The following is an 18,424-nucleotide window of genomic DNA, read 5'->3' as shown; positions in this document are numbered from 1 at the left end:
GGACGCCGCCAGGTATGTTACAATAATACCAAAGAATGTGTGATTGCAATCATTTTCAGGAAGAAACTGAGTATTATCTGACAGAATTGCAGGGGTGCCAATACTTTTGGCCACCACTGTATGTAGTATATGCTTTTTTTACATGTTTGAAGCAAAGACTTGTCAAAATGTTTCTAATGGTCATGCCAAAAAATGAAACTGATATTATAGTTAGGGTCCCTATGGACTCTTTGGAATGATTTCTACAGTTAACTCAAAAAACATGGAATTAATGACAGGTGGACCTTAAAGCGACCCCCACTCTGGCACTGAAAATCTTCTACACATTTCAGATGTATGGCCACTAGTGATGAGCGAGTGACGCGCCCAGGGGATGGGGGGACGACTCGGCGCCCGGGCCTTGTTGTTGCCTGACCTTGGGGATATGGGGATGTCGCGGTGGTCGGCTCCCGGGCCCGTACCCTGGGGTCACTCTTAAAAGGCAAAGGAAAAAGGGGAAGTTGATATGGGATAGGGAAATGTTCATGACGCCACCTGTAGATTCTGGTGAGGATCACCAGCGCTGCGACAGTCCTCTGAGGCCGGTGTTCAGGCAGCTTAGTTGGTGCGGCTCCCCACAGGTGGAGCAGGGCTTCAGGGCAGTGTAGAAAAAGAGGGTGTAGAGTAGAGCATTGGCGGGTGCAAAGCCGCGGAGGAAAGAATAGACAGAGGCAGTAGTTGAAGTCATCCAAGTCTTTACTCACTGTGGTGGTTACTTAGCTCAGAGCTTCTCTCTGCTGTCACGCGGCGAGCTGCGGCCACCAGGGTGGGGTTCAGCACACTCCAGGTAGTTCAGGAGCACTTGACAAGACCCCTGCTCTAGAATGTTCCTCTCTTGTCCTACTTCTCTCGCCTTGTGTCCCCCACTGAGTTCCGTACGGGTACTGCGATGTCCTATATGGGTAACGTGTAGCTCCCAAACCGACTGGGTGCCCTTTTTGGTGACTTGTGGTGAGAACATGGCGTAAGGCCGGGTCCCTCTGGATAAACTCAGATTAGGGCATACAGGTGGCGACTCCGCTCCGTCCGTATCCCCCTGGGATCCACATAAGCCTCCGGACTTTTCCGACAGAGACATAAAGTGCAAAGTCAGATAATCGGGGACCGGTACCCCCTCTTGCGGCAGGGTCTCTCTGGCTGGGCCAGAATAAGGTATGCAGGTGGCGACTCCGCTCCGTCCACACCCCCTGAGATCCTTTCGCCTGTGGAGCCTATCTCCTCTGCTCCCCTCCTGGGCCTTCTTGGTTGGACCCTGACCGGGGACAGAGCCAGTTATAACTCTGCCCCGACCCCCCGTCTCGAGGCCTGAGACCGGGAACCGTGGACCCTCAGCCGGCCGCAGCCTTGTGCTGACTTGCCGTCCAAAAGACCCACGACCAAAGACCTTGTTACTAAGATGGCCTCCAGTTATATACAATTCTAATAAAGTGCTTAGGTAAATGCTTCCTCCACCCTCACTCACTATGTGGTTCCCCCTAACTTTGGTTCCACCCAACTCCTCCATTCAGACCCGGGGCAGCACTATGATGCTTTAGGCCCCCTTCAGAACTGGAGTGGTGTAGTGTTGAGTGTGTGGTTGGGGTCCTGTGTAGTACTCCATCCTTACCTGGGAGAGGAGATACCACACCTCATTCTGAGGTGCAGTACCCCTGTGGCAACTGAACCCTCAGGGGCGCCACACGAGCATGCTCGCTACTGCTCTGTGCTCGCCCGAGCATTTCACTGCTCGAGATGCTCGGCGCTCGCCGAGTATTTCCGGGGTTGCTCGGCGGGAGCTCGGGTCCCTTACCTGCATGTTTGGCGCTCACTGTAATGCAGTAGCCATGTTGGTTGTGGCATTACAGTGATTGGCTGTCTGCACAGTGTCATCAGGTGTATATCAGACCTGGCGCCGCCATGTTCGTCACAGTCACTCCGGAATCAGACAGTGTAGCGAGAGGTGCTGCTGCGTCAGGGAGAGATTTGCTTGTGTATTAGGTAGTGTAGGGAGAAAAACCATACATTACACATATCCATCTTAACAAACAGTCCTTCTGAGGACTAATCCATCTGCAGAGATATCAGGCAGGCAGTGTATATAGGCAGGCAGGATATATAGCAGACTGCAGTGCATATAGCACAAGAGGCTCCATTCCAGTTCTGCCTTTTGCTGCTGTTAGATATTTCTATACAAAAGCCCAGGTCTCAGGGGCCAAGAATACTTTTCTTTGGATCTTAATCCTCATCATTTGCTTAAAAAGCAATCCAGAGAACACATTTTTCTGCACCATTTGCTTGTTGGCACTGCAGAATACAGCCAGGTACTTTCCATATTACAGCGCTAGAAATCCAGCTTTGTATATGTTGTCAGAAAATACTGCCATTTCTGGCCTCCATTAAAAATTTCCTTTAGTGTGAAGCAATTCACAGCAGTTTGCTGTTCAAACCACTTACCTACAGGCCAGGTATTTAAAACTCTGTTTTCTCCGTCACACGGATCACATATAAGTTCGCTCCAAACTCAGTCATTTGTAGTGAGCGTGGAAGATACTGTCCTCCATTTAAAATGGGCAAGGCACGTGGCAAGGCCGAGGACAAGGCCGTGGGCAAGCTGAAATTGTGCCACAACAAACACCCACATCTTCTCGCCTGACCTTCCTGTCCCAATTTCTAGGGGACCACAGCACACCACTATTGAACCCAGAGCAGTGTCAAAAGGTTGTTGGTTGGATAGCAGATAATGCTTCCAGTTACTTAGCCACCCCCCCACCACCCTGTCTTCCACACGGTCAAGTCTCAGTAGCCGTGAGTCTGTACCGCATATTCCTCACCCAGATCCTCCTTCCTCCAACCATGCCGAGTACCCAGAGACAACTGATCCCACACTTGGACACTCTGAAGAGCTGTTCACTTTTCCATTTATAGATTCGGGCCTCTCGCCTGGCCCACTTGAAGCGGGGCAAGAGGAGATCGCGTGTAGCGATTCCCAAATATTTGAGCAGCCACGGTCACACGAAGGCGACGGTGGGAAAGTGTCACAAGAGGTGGACGATGATGAGACACAATTGCCAGAAAGTCAGGAGGAGGACTAGGGTGCGGAAGTGGAAGACGAGGTGGTGGATGATATAGTAACTGACCCAACTGACCAAACCTGGCAGGAGGACATGCTGAGCGAAGACAGCAGCACACAGGGGGAGGGAGGCAGAGCACCCCAACAGGCAGGAAGAAGCAGTGTGGTGGCTGCAGACAGAAGGCAGGCAACCGTTCCCCGTAACACCAACACGGAAGTTGCCAGTACAACTGTTAGGTCTTCCCGAGTCTGGTTGTTTTTTAAAGACTCTGCCGATAACCCCAAAAAGGCCATTTGCACCACCTGCCAGGCCAGCATCAGCAGAGGTGACAAAACGACCAGCCTGACCACCACCAGCATGATCAGGCACATGGCAGCAAAGCACCCGACTCGTGGGCCGAACCCCAGGGTCCAGGAACAGTGTCTGCAGGTGGCACCATTGCTTCTTAAGCTGTTGTGCATGCAAGCCAATCCCCTGTCCATGGTGCATGCGAAGATGCCTCCTGCCCTGCACCTGTCATTGCGCACTCTCAAGTAGCAGCATCAGGAAGCACGTCCATGTCCTTGTCCCAGCACAGCATTCAGTTGTCCATACCCCAGTCCTTGGAACGCAAGCGCCAATATGCAGCCAACGCCCCACAGGCTACACTACTAAATTCTCACATTTCACGACTGCTTGCGCTCGAAATGTTGGCTTTTAGGCTCATGGAGACGAAAGCATTCCGCAACTTGATGGCGGCGGTCGTCCCTCGGTACTCGGTCCCCAGCCGCCAACTATTTCTCCCGGTGTGCCGTCCCTGCATTACACAAGCACGTGTCCCAAAATATTAGCCATGCCCTCAACAATGCAGTTACGGGAAAGTCCACCTAACCACGGACACGTGGACAAGTGCTTGTGGGCAGGGATGGTACATCTCGCTGACGGCACACTGGGTTAACATAGTGGAAGCCGGGACTCAGTCGGACCTTGGGACGGAACACGTCCTCCCAAAGCCATGGATTGCGGGCCCTAGGTCAATCAGTGTTGCCCCCACGGTCTACAGCTCCTGCACCTCATCCTCCTCAGCCTCGCCCTCCTCTTCAGCCTCCATCTCCGAAATGACCACATCAGTCACAAGCTGGAAGCACTGCAGCACTGCCTCGGCCAAGCGGCAACAGGCTGTGCTGAAGCTAATATGCTTAGGTGACAAACCGCACAAAGCTGAAGAGCTGTGGACAGCTCTGAAAGAGCAGGCAGATCTGTGGCTCACACCGCTGAACCTACAGCCAGGCATGGTCGTGTGTGACAATGGCCGGAACCTGGTGGCGGCTCTGAGGCGAGACGAGCTCACACACGTACCATGCCTGGCCCATGTGCTTAACCTCGTGGTTCAGCGGTTTCTCAAATCCAACCCGGAGCTGCCGGATCTGCTTGTTAAAGTATTCCGCCTGTGTGCCAATTTTAGAAAGTCAGCTACAGCTTCCGCCGCCCTTGTAGTGTTTCAGCAGCGTTTGCAGATTCCGGCTCACAGACTGGTGTGTGATGTCCCCACACATTGGAACTCTACACTGCAGATGTTGGGAAGGATTTGTGAGCAGAAGAGGGCAGTTGTTGAGTACCAGCATCAACAAGGCCATCGGTATTCAGTTCAGACTCCACACATAAGACCTCAGGAGTGGACATGGATGTCAGACATATGCACGATCCTCCAAAACTTTGAGGACTCCACCAAGATGGTGAGCGGCGATGTTGCCATAATTAGCGTCACCATCCCGCTTCTCTGTCTTCTGAAACGCTCTCAGCTCACAATCAAAGAGGATGCATTGCCGGCAGAGCACGATGAGATGGAGCAAGGAACCATACAGGGTGATTACACACAGCCAAGCCTTATCTCACCCCAACGTGGATTGGGTGACAATGAGGAAGAGGAGGAGGAGGAAGGACAGGAGCTAGTTTCATGCACTATAGACGGTACTACCTGCACAGCTGTCATACCGTCTGTTCAGCGTGGATGGCCAGAGGACAGAGAGGAGAAGGAGGAGGAGAAGAGCATGGTCAGTCATCCTCTTGGTGAGGACACGGAAGTCTTACCTGTTAGTAGTCTGGCAAGCATGGCTGAGATTATGTTATGCTGCCTTTCCCATGACCCTCGTGTTCTCAAAATTTTGGGTGACAGTCATTACTGGTTGGTGACACTTCTAGACCCACACTACAAGGAGAACTTTATATCTCTTATTCCTGAGGCGGACAGGTCTACAAAAATGGGGCTGTACCAGAAGGCCCTTGTTGCGGAACTATTAAAAAAATTCCCATCTGAAAACGCTGGCGGCAGAGGGCACACTTCGTTGGACAACCAAGGAGTACAGGCGAGAGAGACACAACTTCAATCCAGCAGAGGCAGGGGAACACTGTCAAAGTTCTGGGAGAGTTTTCTCAGACCCTCCCATCGCACAGGCCCTGAGGCGCAGGGTACTCTCACAAGGAGTGCAAAGTTTGGGAAGATGCTGAGGGAGTACCTTGCCGACCGTACCAACGTCCTCCGTGATTCCGCTGTGCCTTATAATTATTGGGTATCCAAGCTGGATACGTGGAATGAACTGGCTCTCTATGCCTTGGAGGTGCTGGCATGCCCTGCCGCCAGCGTTTTATCTGAGCGGGTTTTTAGTGCCGCTGGTGGAATTATAACTGATAAGCGCATCTGCCTGTGAACTGAAAATGCTGACAGGCTAACTCTTATAAAAATGAACAAGGGCTGGATTGGGCCAGACTTCTCAACACCACTGAATGATAGCAATGTAACATAAACTCAAATCCAGTGTCTTTTCTTGGGAGATGTGTTCCCATGCACCTTTTCACACCCACACATAGGTATACGCTTCCTGATTTTGGCTATTTGCTCTTGTCCTCCTCCTTCTCCTCATCCTCCACCACCATATCACCAGGGTGACAGTGGGCCATGATGCAGCACCCACATAATTTTTTAAAGGGTGTTTATGATGCCCGTAAAAAAAAAAATTTATACAGTATGTTCATGTATACCCCCCAAGGGTAAATGTTTATCAGCCCATACACTTAGTGCATGGGCATTACAAGTATAGGAGGCCTGCTCCTTTCTAATGGGAACATTTTTTATGAGGCCCTCCTCCACGTCTCTTCCAAGAGGCATTTAAGTGCCTCCAAATTTTTGGCAGCCCTTGCATTCACTGCATAGGCCAACACTATGGGAGACTCTCTCCTTTCTAATGGGAATTTGTCGTTACTGTGGCCCTGCTCTATGTGTATTTAAATTCTTAGTGGGGTTTTTCCTAAAATTGGTCAGCCGTTGGACTCACTGCAAACCCTATAACTGTATAGCAGACTCTCTCCTTTCTAATGGGAACATGTCGTACTTGTTACTGTGGCCCTGCTCTGTGTGTCTTTAAATTCTTAGTGGGGTTTTTCCTAAAATTGGTCAGCCGTTGTACTCACTGCATACCCTATAACTGTATAGCAGACCCTCTCCTTTCTAATGGGAACATGTCGTACCTTGTTACTGTGGCCCTGCTCTATGTATCTTTAAATTCTTAGTGGGGTTTTTCCCAAATTTTGGCAGCCCTTGCAGTCACAGCATGGGCATTACCACTATAGGAGACCCGCTCCTTTATAATGGGAACATTTTTTTTACTGAGACCCTCGTCTATGTCTCTTCAAAGGGGTATTGGGTTGCGTCCAAATTTTTGGCAACCCTTGCAGTAACTGGATACGCAATAACAGTATAGGAGACTCACTCGTTAATAATGGGAACAACAAAGCATAGCCGGCTGATGGCTCTCTAACAATAGCGAGGGCCGACTGCTGGCCTTTTAAGAATAGTAAGGGCCGTCTGATGTCCCTATAAAAATAGGCTTTATGACTTTCAGAGTCCCTCCATCATAAATAAAACAGGATGTGTCTGATGATGTGTCACACACCACATTGCCAGTTAAGGTTGTAAAATGTTAAAATGACATTTCCCAGTGAATGCATTTGTCTTAAAAAATGACGTAAAGAAAAACAAAACAATAGGATCTTTCTTTAGTATAAAAAACCTCAATGTAATCACATTGTTCAGCTCATGCACCTCCTCCTCCATGTCCGAAATGACCACATCAGTCACAAGCTGACAGCACTGCAGCACTGCCTTGGCCAAGCGGCAACAGGCTGTGCTGAAGATAACATGCTTAATGCTTAATTGACAAACTGCCCAGCTCTGCAGAGTTGTTGAAAGCTGTAACACAGCAGCCTGATCTGTGGCTCTCACCGCTGAACATACAGCCAGGCATGGTCGTGTGTGACAATGGGCGGAACCTGGTGACTGAGAAATGACAGCCGGAGTAGATTCGGTTTCCCTCTATGCCTGTACTTTCACTGAGCTAAATACAACTCTCAGCAAAAAAAGTTGTGGACTAGCTCCGTACCGTCCCTGGTCACATTCACCTGTCCAAGTGTTTGTGGTTAGGCGGTCCTTCCCAGTAAGTGCACTGGGAAGGGCACGGGTAATGTTGTGGGACCCGTGCTTGTGGAAGCCAGAGACGATACCGGGAGAAATAGTGGCGGCTGGGGACCAAGTATGGACACCCGGGCCCGCCGCCGGCATGAGGTTGTGAAAAGCTTCCTCCTCCACGAGCTTAAAAGCCATATTTCAAGTGCAAGCAGCTATCCCCTAGAGCATGGTTGTGCTTCTTCTCACATAGCGCTGTTTTACCTATGCCCTTTTCTCCTGTGACCCTGCCATTGTTTGGTTTTCCACATACCCACTGGGCAGAACCTTGTTCTGATGAAGGCCGTATGAGGCCGAAACGTCAATTTAATTTTGAAGAATTATGTTAATAAATTTCATGAAACCTTTTCATCACATCTTGAAGTGCCAGGTCCTTATTGTTATCTACTTGTGACTATACATATCTCATAGAGATGAGCAAATTTGACTCGCAGGACTCTGGTCCAGCTGCCAGGTCAGTATTCTGTGGCTGCTGGACAGGAGATCTGGAAATCACCTCCTACCTAATCAATCCACTTTTGATCAGATGGTCTGGTACAAAGTCATCGATGTGGCGTGATGCACACATGACGTCGCTAATCGAAAGAGTAACCTTGGATGCCTGAAAGTAGGAGGCATTCACAGAATGAAGGCTGCTACACCAGGGTCCCACAATTTTATTTGCTCATCTCGCATTTCATAGTCACTATATCTAATGGCATCTGGTCTCCTGACCCTCCAGCCACGTTGGAGATCAATGTCCAGTTATCCAAAATGGCTTCTGCAGAGAAGTGTGAACCAAGCCTTCCTGCCTTTACATTAATGTGGGATGGACTAGCGCTGATGATGAGGGTACAGAGTCCATCCTGCAGCAGAGGAAGGCAGGGGAGATATGTCTCAGGCTCACCACAGTGGTCCCCATGCATCTGCATTGGCCATTTTGGACATGAAGAGAACCAGGTTCTGATCTCAGATACAGAAGGAGAAGCAGACTGGAGGCCATTGGATAGATTGACTACACGTTAAAAATGTATGGTAACATTAAAACTAGTCAGTAACTATAAGGCTAGTCAACTAGTCATTTAATTAGAGCCAGATGGTAAAATTCACCAAGTGCAATCTGTTACTTTTCCTCTGAAGGTAAAATGTAATAACGATGACAGATTTCCGCAAGAAGAGTAAATCTCATATGCGTCCCGTCAGTTTCCTAGTTATCATTTCATTGTACCGAAACTTAACACATTCCATTTTGTTTCATCTTTTTAGCAAATTTCTCAGCTCCTGTCCCTGCTCCACCAAGGACAAGTTCACCCCAAGACACTTCACAGAGGGAACAAGTACTCGTCTAAAGCTGGCAGGTAACGCGACAAAATTAATGGCTGACTGTATGAAGGAACTTGCTTCCAATTAGTAGATAGTGACACACAGAGTCATCCTTGTCTTCAGAGCCTTTAACAATAGCTATGATTTTGCACAAATGTCAGGCTATACAAATATTTGAAGGCACCTAGAAGGACCACATCTGGGATACATTTGTTATACAGTGCCTACAAGTAGTATTCAACCCCCTGCAGATTTAGCTGGTTTGATAAGATGTAAATAAGTTAGAGCTTTCAAACTGCAAACGAGAGTAGGTTTTATGAACAGAAGCATAAATCTTACAAACCAAAAAGTTATGTTGCTCAGTTGAATTTTATTAAATTTTAAACATAAAAGTGTGGGTCAATTATTATTCAACCCCTATGTTTAATATTTTGTGGAATAACCCTTGTTTGCAATTACAGATAATAATCGTCTTTTATAAGACCTGATCAGGCCGGCACAGGTCTGTGGAGTTATCTTGGCCCACTCCTCCATGCAGATCTTCTCCAAGTTATCTAGGTTCTTTGGGTGTCTCTTGTGGACTTTATTCTTGAGCTCCTTCCACAAGTTTTCAATTGGGTTAAGGTCAGGAGACTGACTAGGCCACTCCAACACCTTGACTTTTTCCCTCTTGAACCAGGCCTTGGTTTTCTTGGCTGTGTGCTTTGGGTCGTTGTCTTGTTGGAAGATGAAATTACGACCCATCTTAAGATCCTTGATGGAGGAGCGGAGGTTCTTGGCCAAAATCTCCAGGTAGGCCGTGCTATCCATCTTTCCATGGATGCGGACCAGATGGCCAGGCCCCTTGGCTGAGAAACAGCCCCACAGCATGATGCTGCCACCACCATGCTTGACTGTAGGGATGGTATTCTTGGGGTCGTATGCAGTGCCATCCAGTCTCCAAACGTCACATGTGTGGTTGGCACCAAAGATCTCGATCTTGGTCTCATCAGACCATGGAACCTTGAACCAGTCTGTCTCAGAGTCCTCCAAGTGATCATGAGCAAACTGTAGACGAGCCTTGACATGTCGCTTTGAAAGTAAAGGTACCTTACGGGCTCGTCTGGAACGGAGACCATTGCGGTGGAGTACGTTACTTATGGTATTGACTGAAACCAATGTCCCCACTGCCATGAGATCTTCCCGGAGCTCCTTCCTTGTTGTCCTTGGGTTAGCCTTGACTCTTCGGACAAGCCTGGCCTTGGCACGGGAGGACTCTTTCAAAGGCTGTCCAGGCCGTGGAAGGCTAACAGTAGTTCCATAAGCCTTCCACTTACGGATGATGCTCCCAACAGTGGAGACAGGTAGGCCCAACTCCTTGGAAAGGGTTTTGTACCCCTGGCCAGCCTTGTGACCCTCCACGATCTTGTCTCTGATGGCCTTGGAATGCTCCTTTGTCTTTCCCATGTTGACCATGTCTGAGTGCTGTTCACAAGTTTGGGGAGGGTCTTAAATAGTCAGAAAAGGCTGGCAAAAGAGATCTTTAATCCACACATGTGAAGCTCATTATTCTTGGTGCCTGAACTACTTCTTAATACTTTAGGGGGACCAAACTGAATTCTTGTGGTTTGAGGGGTTGAATAATAAATGACACTCTGAATTAACTTTTAACGTTTTAAAAAAAAAAAAAAAAAACAATATTTGCTGCAGTGCATTTCCCACTTCCAGGCTGATCTACAGTACAAATGTCACAATGCCAAGTTAATTCCGCATGTGTCAACCAGCTAAATCTGCAGGGGGTTGAATACTACTTGTAGGCACTGTAAGTCTGACGTTTCAAGACATAGTATAACTGAGGCAGCGCCTTCCTAATTTAGATTGTAAGAACTAACTTAAAGCGCTTTTCCAGGTTTGGAAAACCCCTATAACCCGTCACTATACTCACCCTCCCTTGTAGAGCCCTGCTGGAACCTGTGTTTGTTATTGACTGCGGCGCTTACACCCTGTCGACATAACTGAGCTCAGCAGTTCTACCTGAGTTTACAGCAAGAGCTGCTCAGAGTTGTTGAGCTCATCGATTGGCTGAAGCGCTATTGATGCAATGTCAGCGCTGCAGACAATAACCGAAACCGGGAGCAACAGCGGAGAGACTCAGCGCTGGAACAAAGGAGGGTGAGCAAAGAAGTTTGTTTATAGTGAAAAGAAGAGGGTAGGAATGGCACATCCACATTGAATAAAAAATGTTCAAACTTTTTCACATAGTCATCAGATTAAAATCTACATGACTGTTTTGGGGGGGGGGGAAATGGGAAAGTAGCCAGCTCACCGTATGATGAAGTCCAGCGTGCAAGGAATAACGCTCTGACAAGTGTGAAGAACATGAGAAAGTGAACAGAGATTCCAGCTTCTGATAAAGTAGTAATAAAAAAAATTCTCTTTTTATTCAAATATTAAAATTCCATGGGGATAAAGCAGGGAGAAGGAAAACACATGGCGACACGTTTTGAATGCAATCCAGCCTTGAGGAAGGACGCTGGATTGCTTTCGAAACGCGTTGCCATGTGTTTTTCTTTTTTCTGCTTTATCCCCATGGAATAAAAAGAGGATTTTTATTACTACTTTATCTCTGTTCATTTTCTTTGGAATAAACACTCTGACGCGTTTCTGACACTAGCTGCGCCCTTAGTCATACTCTATGCGTCAAAGTGTTTTCTCCAAAATTATCGTGTGGATTTTAATCTGATGACTATGTAATAAAGTTTGAAGATTTTTTATTCAACATTGATGTGCCATTCATCCCCTCTTTTTTTCGCCGTATGCATTTTTTGTCGGTCAGCAGTATTGGAACGGTGCCCGTCAAGATACTATGTATGGTGAGCAATAATTTTTCCTTTTCAGAGCAGTCTGTTGTCTTAAAACAAACAAGCTAGGGGACAGTTTTTTTTTTTCCAAAACTGGAAAAGCCTTTTAAATTGAGATACCAGTGAAACCTCTCCAAAAGAACACCTCCATATTTTCAGTTCCCCCATATTTATTCTTATTGGCCATTTTCTTTGAGAAAACCACCTTCCTACAATAACACTTTACTATGGGGACGTCCGAAAGAGGTTTCACTGTATCTCCAAACCAGCAAAACTTTTTTTAGCCCTAACAAAAATAGTGTTGTAATTTATTTTATTTGCTGTCATGTTGGGCGCAGGTCTTAAAACGTGATGTAAAAAAAAAAGTGAACATTGTTTAGATATTTAAATTTTTTAAAAAAAAAATTGAGAAAAACTGCAATCACAAATTCAGTTTTAAAATATATGCTGTGAATCCACCATACTAATACGTTCATATTAACCAGTTAGTATATATCATAAAAGAATGATAACAGAATATACTAGAGTTTATTATTTAGGGATTTAATTACATTTTTTTTCTAAAAAGGAACTTGTCACATGAAAATTGAGTCTGATCTGCAGCCATCAAGTTATAGAGTAGGAGGAACTGAGCAGATTGATGTATAGTTTTGTGGGAAACGGTTTAGTATAACTTGTAATTCATTCATTAAAATCTCTGATCTTTTTGGGGCTTAGGAGTCCAGTAGGCGGTCCCTGAAGAAGCAGGACTATAAATGAATGAGTTACATGTTAAAGGAAATCTTTTCCCACAAAACTATATATCAGACTGCCCCTGTTAAATTAGCAGGAGACTGCGAAAAGCGTCCCATGTGTTTGGATCTTAGCTTTTTGTCTGATACCACATGGAAGGTTAGCTTTTTAGATTAACTTGGCTTTGGTACTGTATGGTGGCCATTATTACTATGGTGTTGTGGGGTGGTGTGGCTGAGGGCAGTAGGGGCTTTGCCTGGTACATGAGATACTGATGCAGTTTTGCAGCGCTACACCTGAATAGTGACCCACTGAGAGGTTCGCCATGATGTGTCAGTGGGCTTATACATTGTGATCAAAATGTTAAGAATCTTGTGTCCAGTTTTGTAAAGTTTGCTTATCTGCAGTGTATAATATTTGGATGTGAGGTCCAGCTCTTTTTTTTACAGTCATGGTACAAGTTAGACTGAACCTTTTCCCTCAAAATTATAAATCAATCTGCTCAGTTCCTCCTATAACATGCCGACAAATTCCCATTAAAGTGGTTATCCAGGACTATATTAGTTTTTTTGGCTCATGGTAAAAAAAATTAACAGGCAGGAATTTGTTAACTATTCAATGACGTCTCAGAGGGATCACATTCACCTGCTTCATGTCAACTGAGTAGCTCTTCTTCTTCTTCCAGGCTGTCCTGTTGACGGAGCTTGACGGCTTTCCGCAGAGGGGAGCCGGCTGTCAATCACCATGACATAGGCAGTCTCGTCCCGTCATCACAGAGCAGAGCCAAAGAGAAGCAGCTGCTCTGTCAACGAGACGTCAGCGGAAACCACAGAATCGCCGGCAAGAGATCTGTGCTGTGCGGTTCTTAGGCCCATAGTAAAAAAGTAATATAGTCCTGGATAACCCCTTTAAGTATACATTATTTTTGCTGTACAACATACATACCATCCATAAATTTGTATCCTATGTGGTACTGCAGCTCCCACTGAAAGTGTTTTTGCAGAATTAAATATGATATATTTTAACATATTAACTACGTTAATATTTCAATATTTCATTTACTACATCATAAGATACATCCTAATGAAAGTTAAACCAATAAGATGAACGCTAAAACTGTACCTAAAAAATGGTTTATCAATACTAAAACAAAAAAATATATATAAAATGAGCATTAGTGTCCTAGTACACATTTACATTATACTGTAAAAAAACACTTTTTACTTTATGGAAAAATCATTCAAGTGGCACAAACATTTTCTCTAGACAGCACACGCTGTAGGAGTGCCTGTAGTTAATGGGTGGAATATAGATATCAACGGTACGATGATGTCTCTTATTGCTGCTGAGTAATGATAGAAATAAAGACAAGAACAGATTTATACTTTTTGATCAAACTGTATAACCCCACTTGCCACTTTATTATGACCTCATTCAAGTGTGTTCCTACTCTTACAGTCTCTCTCACCTTTTACATATTTTTTGAGATGTTTTCTGCTTTCACTGAATGAATTTAGGAATTGATGGTCAGTCTATATTAACTCTTTCAGATGTGCTGGACAAGACACAGACTGGCAGAGCACAAAGGACAGTGGACATGGTGAAAGCGAGGCTGGTGACTTGGACTCTGAGCCTGGTGGAGATCTTTCTTCTACCCATCAGATGGTAGAGGACAATCTGGAGGCTCTGTTTGGTCCATGTATAGGTGAGTCGCCATAATTCAACATCACCTTCTGCCATTGAGGAATAGAAATTTGCTGCAAAGCATAATTAGATGTGACCTAGCTTACTTGGAAAAAATGAAATGCCCTATCTATCACAAGTGCCTAAGTGCCATATGATACAGGAAAAATATATATCTTTGTACCCTGTAGGCCAGTAGATAGAAAAATATTAAGATTTGAGAGTCCTCAGTGGTTGATACCTTTTAATGGCAAACTGAAAAGATGGTGAATTACAAGCTTTCGAGACTACTCAGGTCTCTTCATCAGGCATGGAATGCTTGGTGAAGAGACCTAAGTAGGCTCAAAGCTTGCAATTTGTTACCATCTTTTCAGTTTGCCATTAAAAGGTATCAACCACTGAGGACTCTCAAATCTTTATATTTTTCTAAGCGTCAAATGTTGAATTGAGCACTTTCCGTCACACGGATCTAATATACTGTAGGTGGGATGTGCGATCAGCTCTTTAAAACAGCAACTGTCTTACAACAAATGCCTTTTTTATCTTTTTGTCAGGTACCGAGAGCAATCGGTTGAGTGATCTAGATCCAGGGTGGATTGCCCGTCTTTCCTTGCCTTTAGCCAACAACTACAAAGAGAATGTCTTCACCCCAAATACTCAAATCACTCAAGAGCCCACAATTACGGCAGCCGACAAAGAAGATCTCAGAACCTTTCTGACTTTTGGCAAAGCGTCTGATGGGTCTCAAGAGAACAGACTGGCCAGCACCTTCCTATCCGAAATGAGTTCTCTATTTGAGATGCTGTTGACACAGAAAGCCGAATCTCATGGAAATGCAACGTCTGAGGTGCTTATGAGGCTGTCGGCTTCCAGCAAGAGCATGGATGGGTATGGACAGTAATAAAAGTGATGGGCCCAAGATTTAACCAGAAGACTGTTAATTGAGAGTCAACAAGATGATTGAGCATGAGGTTCTAGTCTCAGCCATCCATCTGCTCGTGTATCAATATGGCACTTAGGATGAAGTTTTTGAATTCGCATTGACTGAATGGGAGATTTGTAGATATGAAGATGAAAAGTCTATGGCAACACTTGCCTTAATTGATGAATATGGATTATTGGTGACTTTTACAGTATGATCATTAAGAGTAGTTGGAAACATGGATTTTTCTCATTATACAAGACAGTAGAACATAACATATTCACACAGTTACATAGTATTTTACTATTGGTGCTACCAAAGGCAAATTTGCACTATCTTTGACAAGGGCTAATTTGCACTGTATGCAACAGTTGCGGTAGTGGACATGTAGAGAAAATAGAAGATTGGCTGAAATAGTTTTTTTTTACATAACTTATCCAGTTAAAAAACTAAATATCCTAACTATGATGAAAATAGCAAGTTATACAATTTACTAACATATTTCAATTATCTGAAGATACTTGCTCAGACATTGGTGGGTCTAGTTCCGATTTGTGTTTGACATTTGACAGAGTTTTCGTTGTCAATATTTGTGGCAAGTGCAATGTGTCAGAGGGGCTAGCTGACTAATTTCAGTAACTAAATCAGCCCCCTTCTCTGTCACAGCAAATGCATAGGCAGAAAAGGGGTTGGTTTACCTATTGAATTGAGAAGAAATTTAGCCCTTTACACTCAACACTGATGACGTGTAGACAAAGGAAATGCTCTTTTGTGTTGAACGGAAGCCGGAAGTAGACATAACAAGACCTAGGACTGAAACAGAGGTCTTAAAATTGGGGAACTCTTGAAGCATTGAGTTATATCAGTAAGTTTTATAAATTACTATTTTGAGTGGGTTTACCAACCAATATCAATTCTACTTAAGGTGAAAACTTGTTGACAAACGTGAAAGAAATGATACTCACTCTCACTGATGTCGTACACGGACTGTTTTGGCCCTTAAGCCATCTCTGATGGTTTGTACTTCCTGCTTCCACAGAAAAGATGACCCACCAATGGTTATCTGAGTAGCCTTTTCCTGTACCAGGAAGCACAGACCTGAGGGAACCAAGTAAGGACCGGGATGGGACCTGCACGAGATGAGTAAGGGTATCAGTTCTTTTTTCACCTTTATAAGCCAGGTTAAGTATAATTTTGATAAACTTGAAAACTTCTTTAATCACATTCAAGAAATTTGACTGAAGGTAGTTGTAAAACAATTGTGTATATCGTGTATATACTATTCACATGTCTATAGATGTTCAACTTAACCCGAAGCTTCTGAAGCTGATTAAGCAGAGTACTCGAGTGAACTGGTTTGACAACCTAGACTGGATGACTTATCTAGAATTACTTTCTGCTATATTTTGTAGCCTGGCTTATCACACTGTATTTTATTTAAATAGTTTATCCCAGAATATTTGTTATTAAAAATAGCTAAAAAAGTTTAAATTACATTGAAAACTCACAAGGCTCTTTAAAGGGTCAAACTTACACGGTATGTTTCCTCCAGTGAGTGGTGCTAGCGAAGGTTTTCTTGTATTATGGGTCATTTGCATCGTTTTTTTCCATGAAGAATTGTCAATTAGACGCAACACAATCCTTAAAGAGGACCTGTTACCAGGTCAAAAAGTGACCAACTAGTCCCCTAAGTATTCCGTATTTTTTTTTTTTTTTAAATCCACCATACGATTCCAGAGATATGTGCTTTTTTATTCAGTGTTAATTTTTAAAAACTTTACCAATGGGTGTGGTAATTATGCAGAGCAGGCAAAAGACACGCCCCAGAGGATCCTGTGAGCCACACCCCTTTGAAACGACCATTAATATTAGCAAAAATTTAAAAGGCCCATGTATCTGGAACCATATGGCCGATTTAATTAAAAAATGGAATACTCAGGGGAGCAGTGGGAATGTATTGCAAACAAAAGCTGGCCACATTTGACCTGGTGACAGGTCCCGAATTTACTAAATGTTTTACATTGGCTCTAAAAGAGATCCATTCTTTTAGCATTACATTTTTATGCTGACATACAAATTGAAGGTATTCAATGGCATTTCAATATACAATGAACATTATTTTTTTATAAATGTTCGTACTTTTTTTTTTTGCATATAATGTATATCATTTTTTACTCCATAGATCAGCGTATAGGTCATGGGGGCCTCCATTACAGACACTGTCTCAGTCAGATACGACTTTCAATTTGGAGTTGGCATTTTATTTAGTTAAAAGTAGATTTGGATTTAGCAAAGGATAACAAAGTGATCAAAAAAAATCTACACTGATATATGGGGGGGAACAAAGATCAGAAATATATAAAAAATAAAACTTCATAAAACATACATAACAACACACACAACATGATTTGGAGATGGTAAATATAACACAGTGCCGCCATAACAAAGGAGAACAGAGAGCAGCTCCTCTGCTTTGCATATGCACATCCCTTCCCTTGGCAGCTTCACATCAGGCACTTGAGAGCTCCATGTGGCCCCCCATCACTGATCTACATGCACTATATCAGGTCTTCATTACCATAAGTTACTAATTAACATAGCTCTTAGTGAACTACTGCTAACCACTTCAAGTTAATCATCACCCAAAAAGTCAATGGCTTTCTAGCTCTCACCAGGCCGAATCAGGTCTCATACTTTGTACTGATGAGCGGCAATACCCCGAAACACTGTGTCTACAAATTGAGATTCTGATTTGGCTTTTATCCTAAGTCACATTTCAAAGCTCATTAAAGGGTTGATAATAACTTGTAGGATCTCTACTTCTAATAGGTGGCACTAGACTTCAAGTCCTCTTCCTCTCTGAAGAGACAATTTGCATATTTAATTTCCCAGAGGAGCATGCAAGGCATTTAAGTCTCCTCATATTGGCATGCCAGACCTGGCATGTCACTCTCCATAAGGAGAAATCTATCCTAGCCCTGCGATATAATTCTTTCTGTTGAGCCGACCATTCAACATGCCGGGCTGAGGACATACGTTAGACTCGTAACATTCTTTTTATTATTTATGTTATTTATCGACGTTTAACTTAGTTTTCTAGTTTTTTTTGTACTTTTACATTGTTGCCTTATATGAACTGTGTTCAATTCAATAAAATTAATAAAACTCTAACTTGTACTGGAAAGTGATATCACACGCAAGCTAGGGTCTGAGTCATTTAATTAATTAGTATTTTGATGTTCAGGAAGTTTTGATAGGCCAATCATTCATGTACATTGGCTTAACGTTCTGTAAGTAATTGCTGGTGAGTGATATGGGTGCACTCCCAACCACCTAGCACTTCCTATAGTCAGAGGAC

At 44.3% G+C, this 18,424-nt stretch overlaps 1 protein-coding gene across 1 annotated transcript in view; it reads left to right on the top strand.

Moving 5' to 3' along the window:
- Window positions 1-18,237, top strand: part of PCDH12 (protocadherin 12) — a 34,603-nt gene extending 16,366 nt beyond the window's left edge. Inside the window, exons 2-4 of the mRNA XM_073649754.1 lie at window positions 8,833-8,924; window positions 14,012-14,166; window positions 14,699-18,237. Coding sequence (XP_073505855.1) covers window positions 8,833-8,924; window positions 14,012-14,166; window positions 14,699-15,045 — 594 coding nt within the window. The 3' untranslated portion in view covers window positions 15,046-18,237. The remainder of the gene's footprint in view (window positions 1-8,832; window positions 8,925-14,011; window positions 14,167-14,698) is intronic.
- The last annotated feature ends 187 nt before the right edge of the window (window positions 18,238-18,424 follow it).

Source organism: Phyllobates terribilis, unplaced genomic scaffold, assembly GCF_046119375.1.
Source record: "Phyllobates terribilis strain yellow unplaced genomic scaffold, ASM4611937v1 Scaffold_10__3_contigs__length_209671492, whole genome shotgun sequence".
NCBI lineage: Eukaryota > Metazoa > Chordata > Amphibia > Anura > Dendrobatidae > Phyllobates > Phyllobates terribilis.
This window is presented reverse-complemented; position numbering and strand designations above follow the sequence as displayed.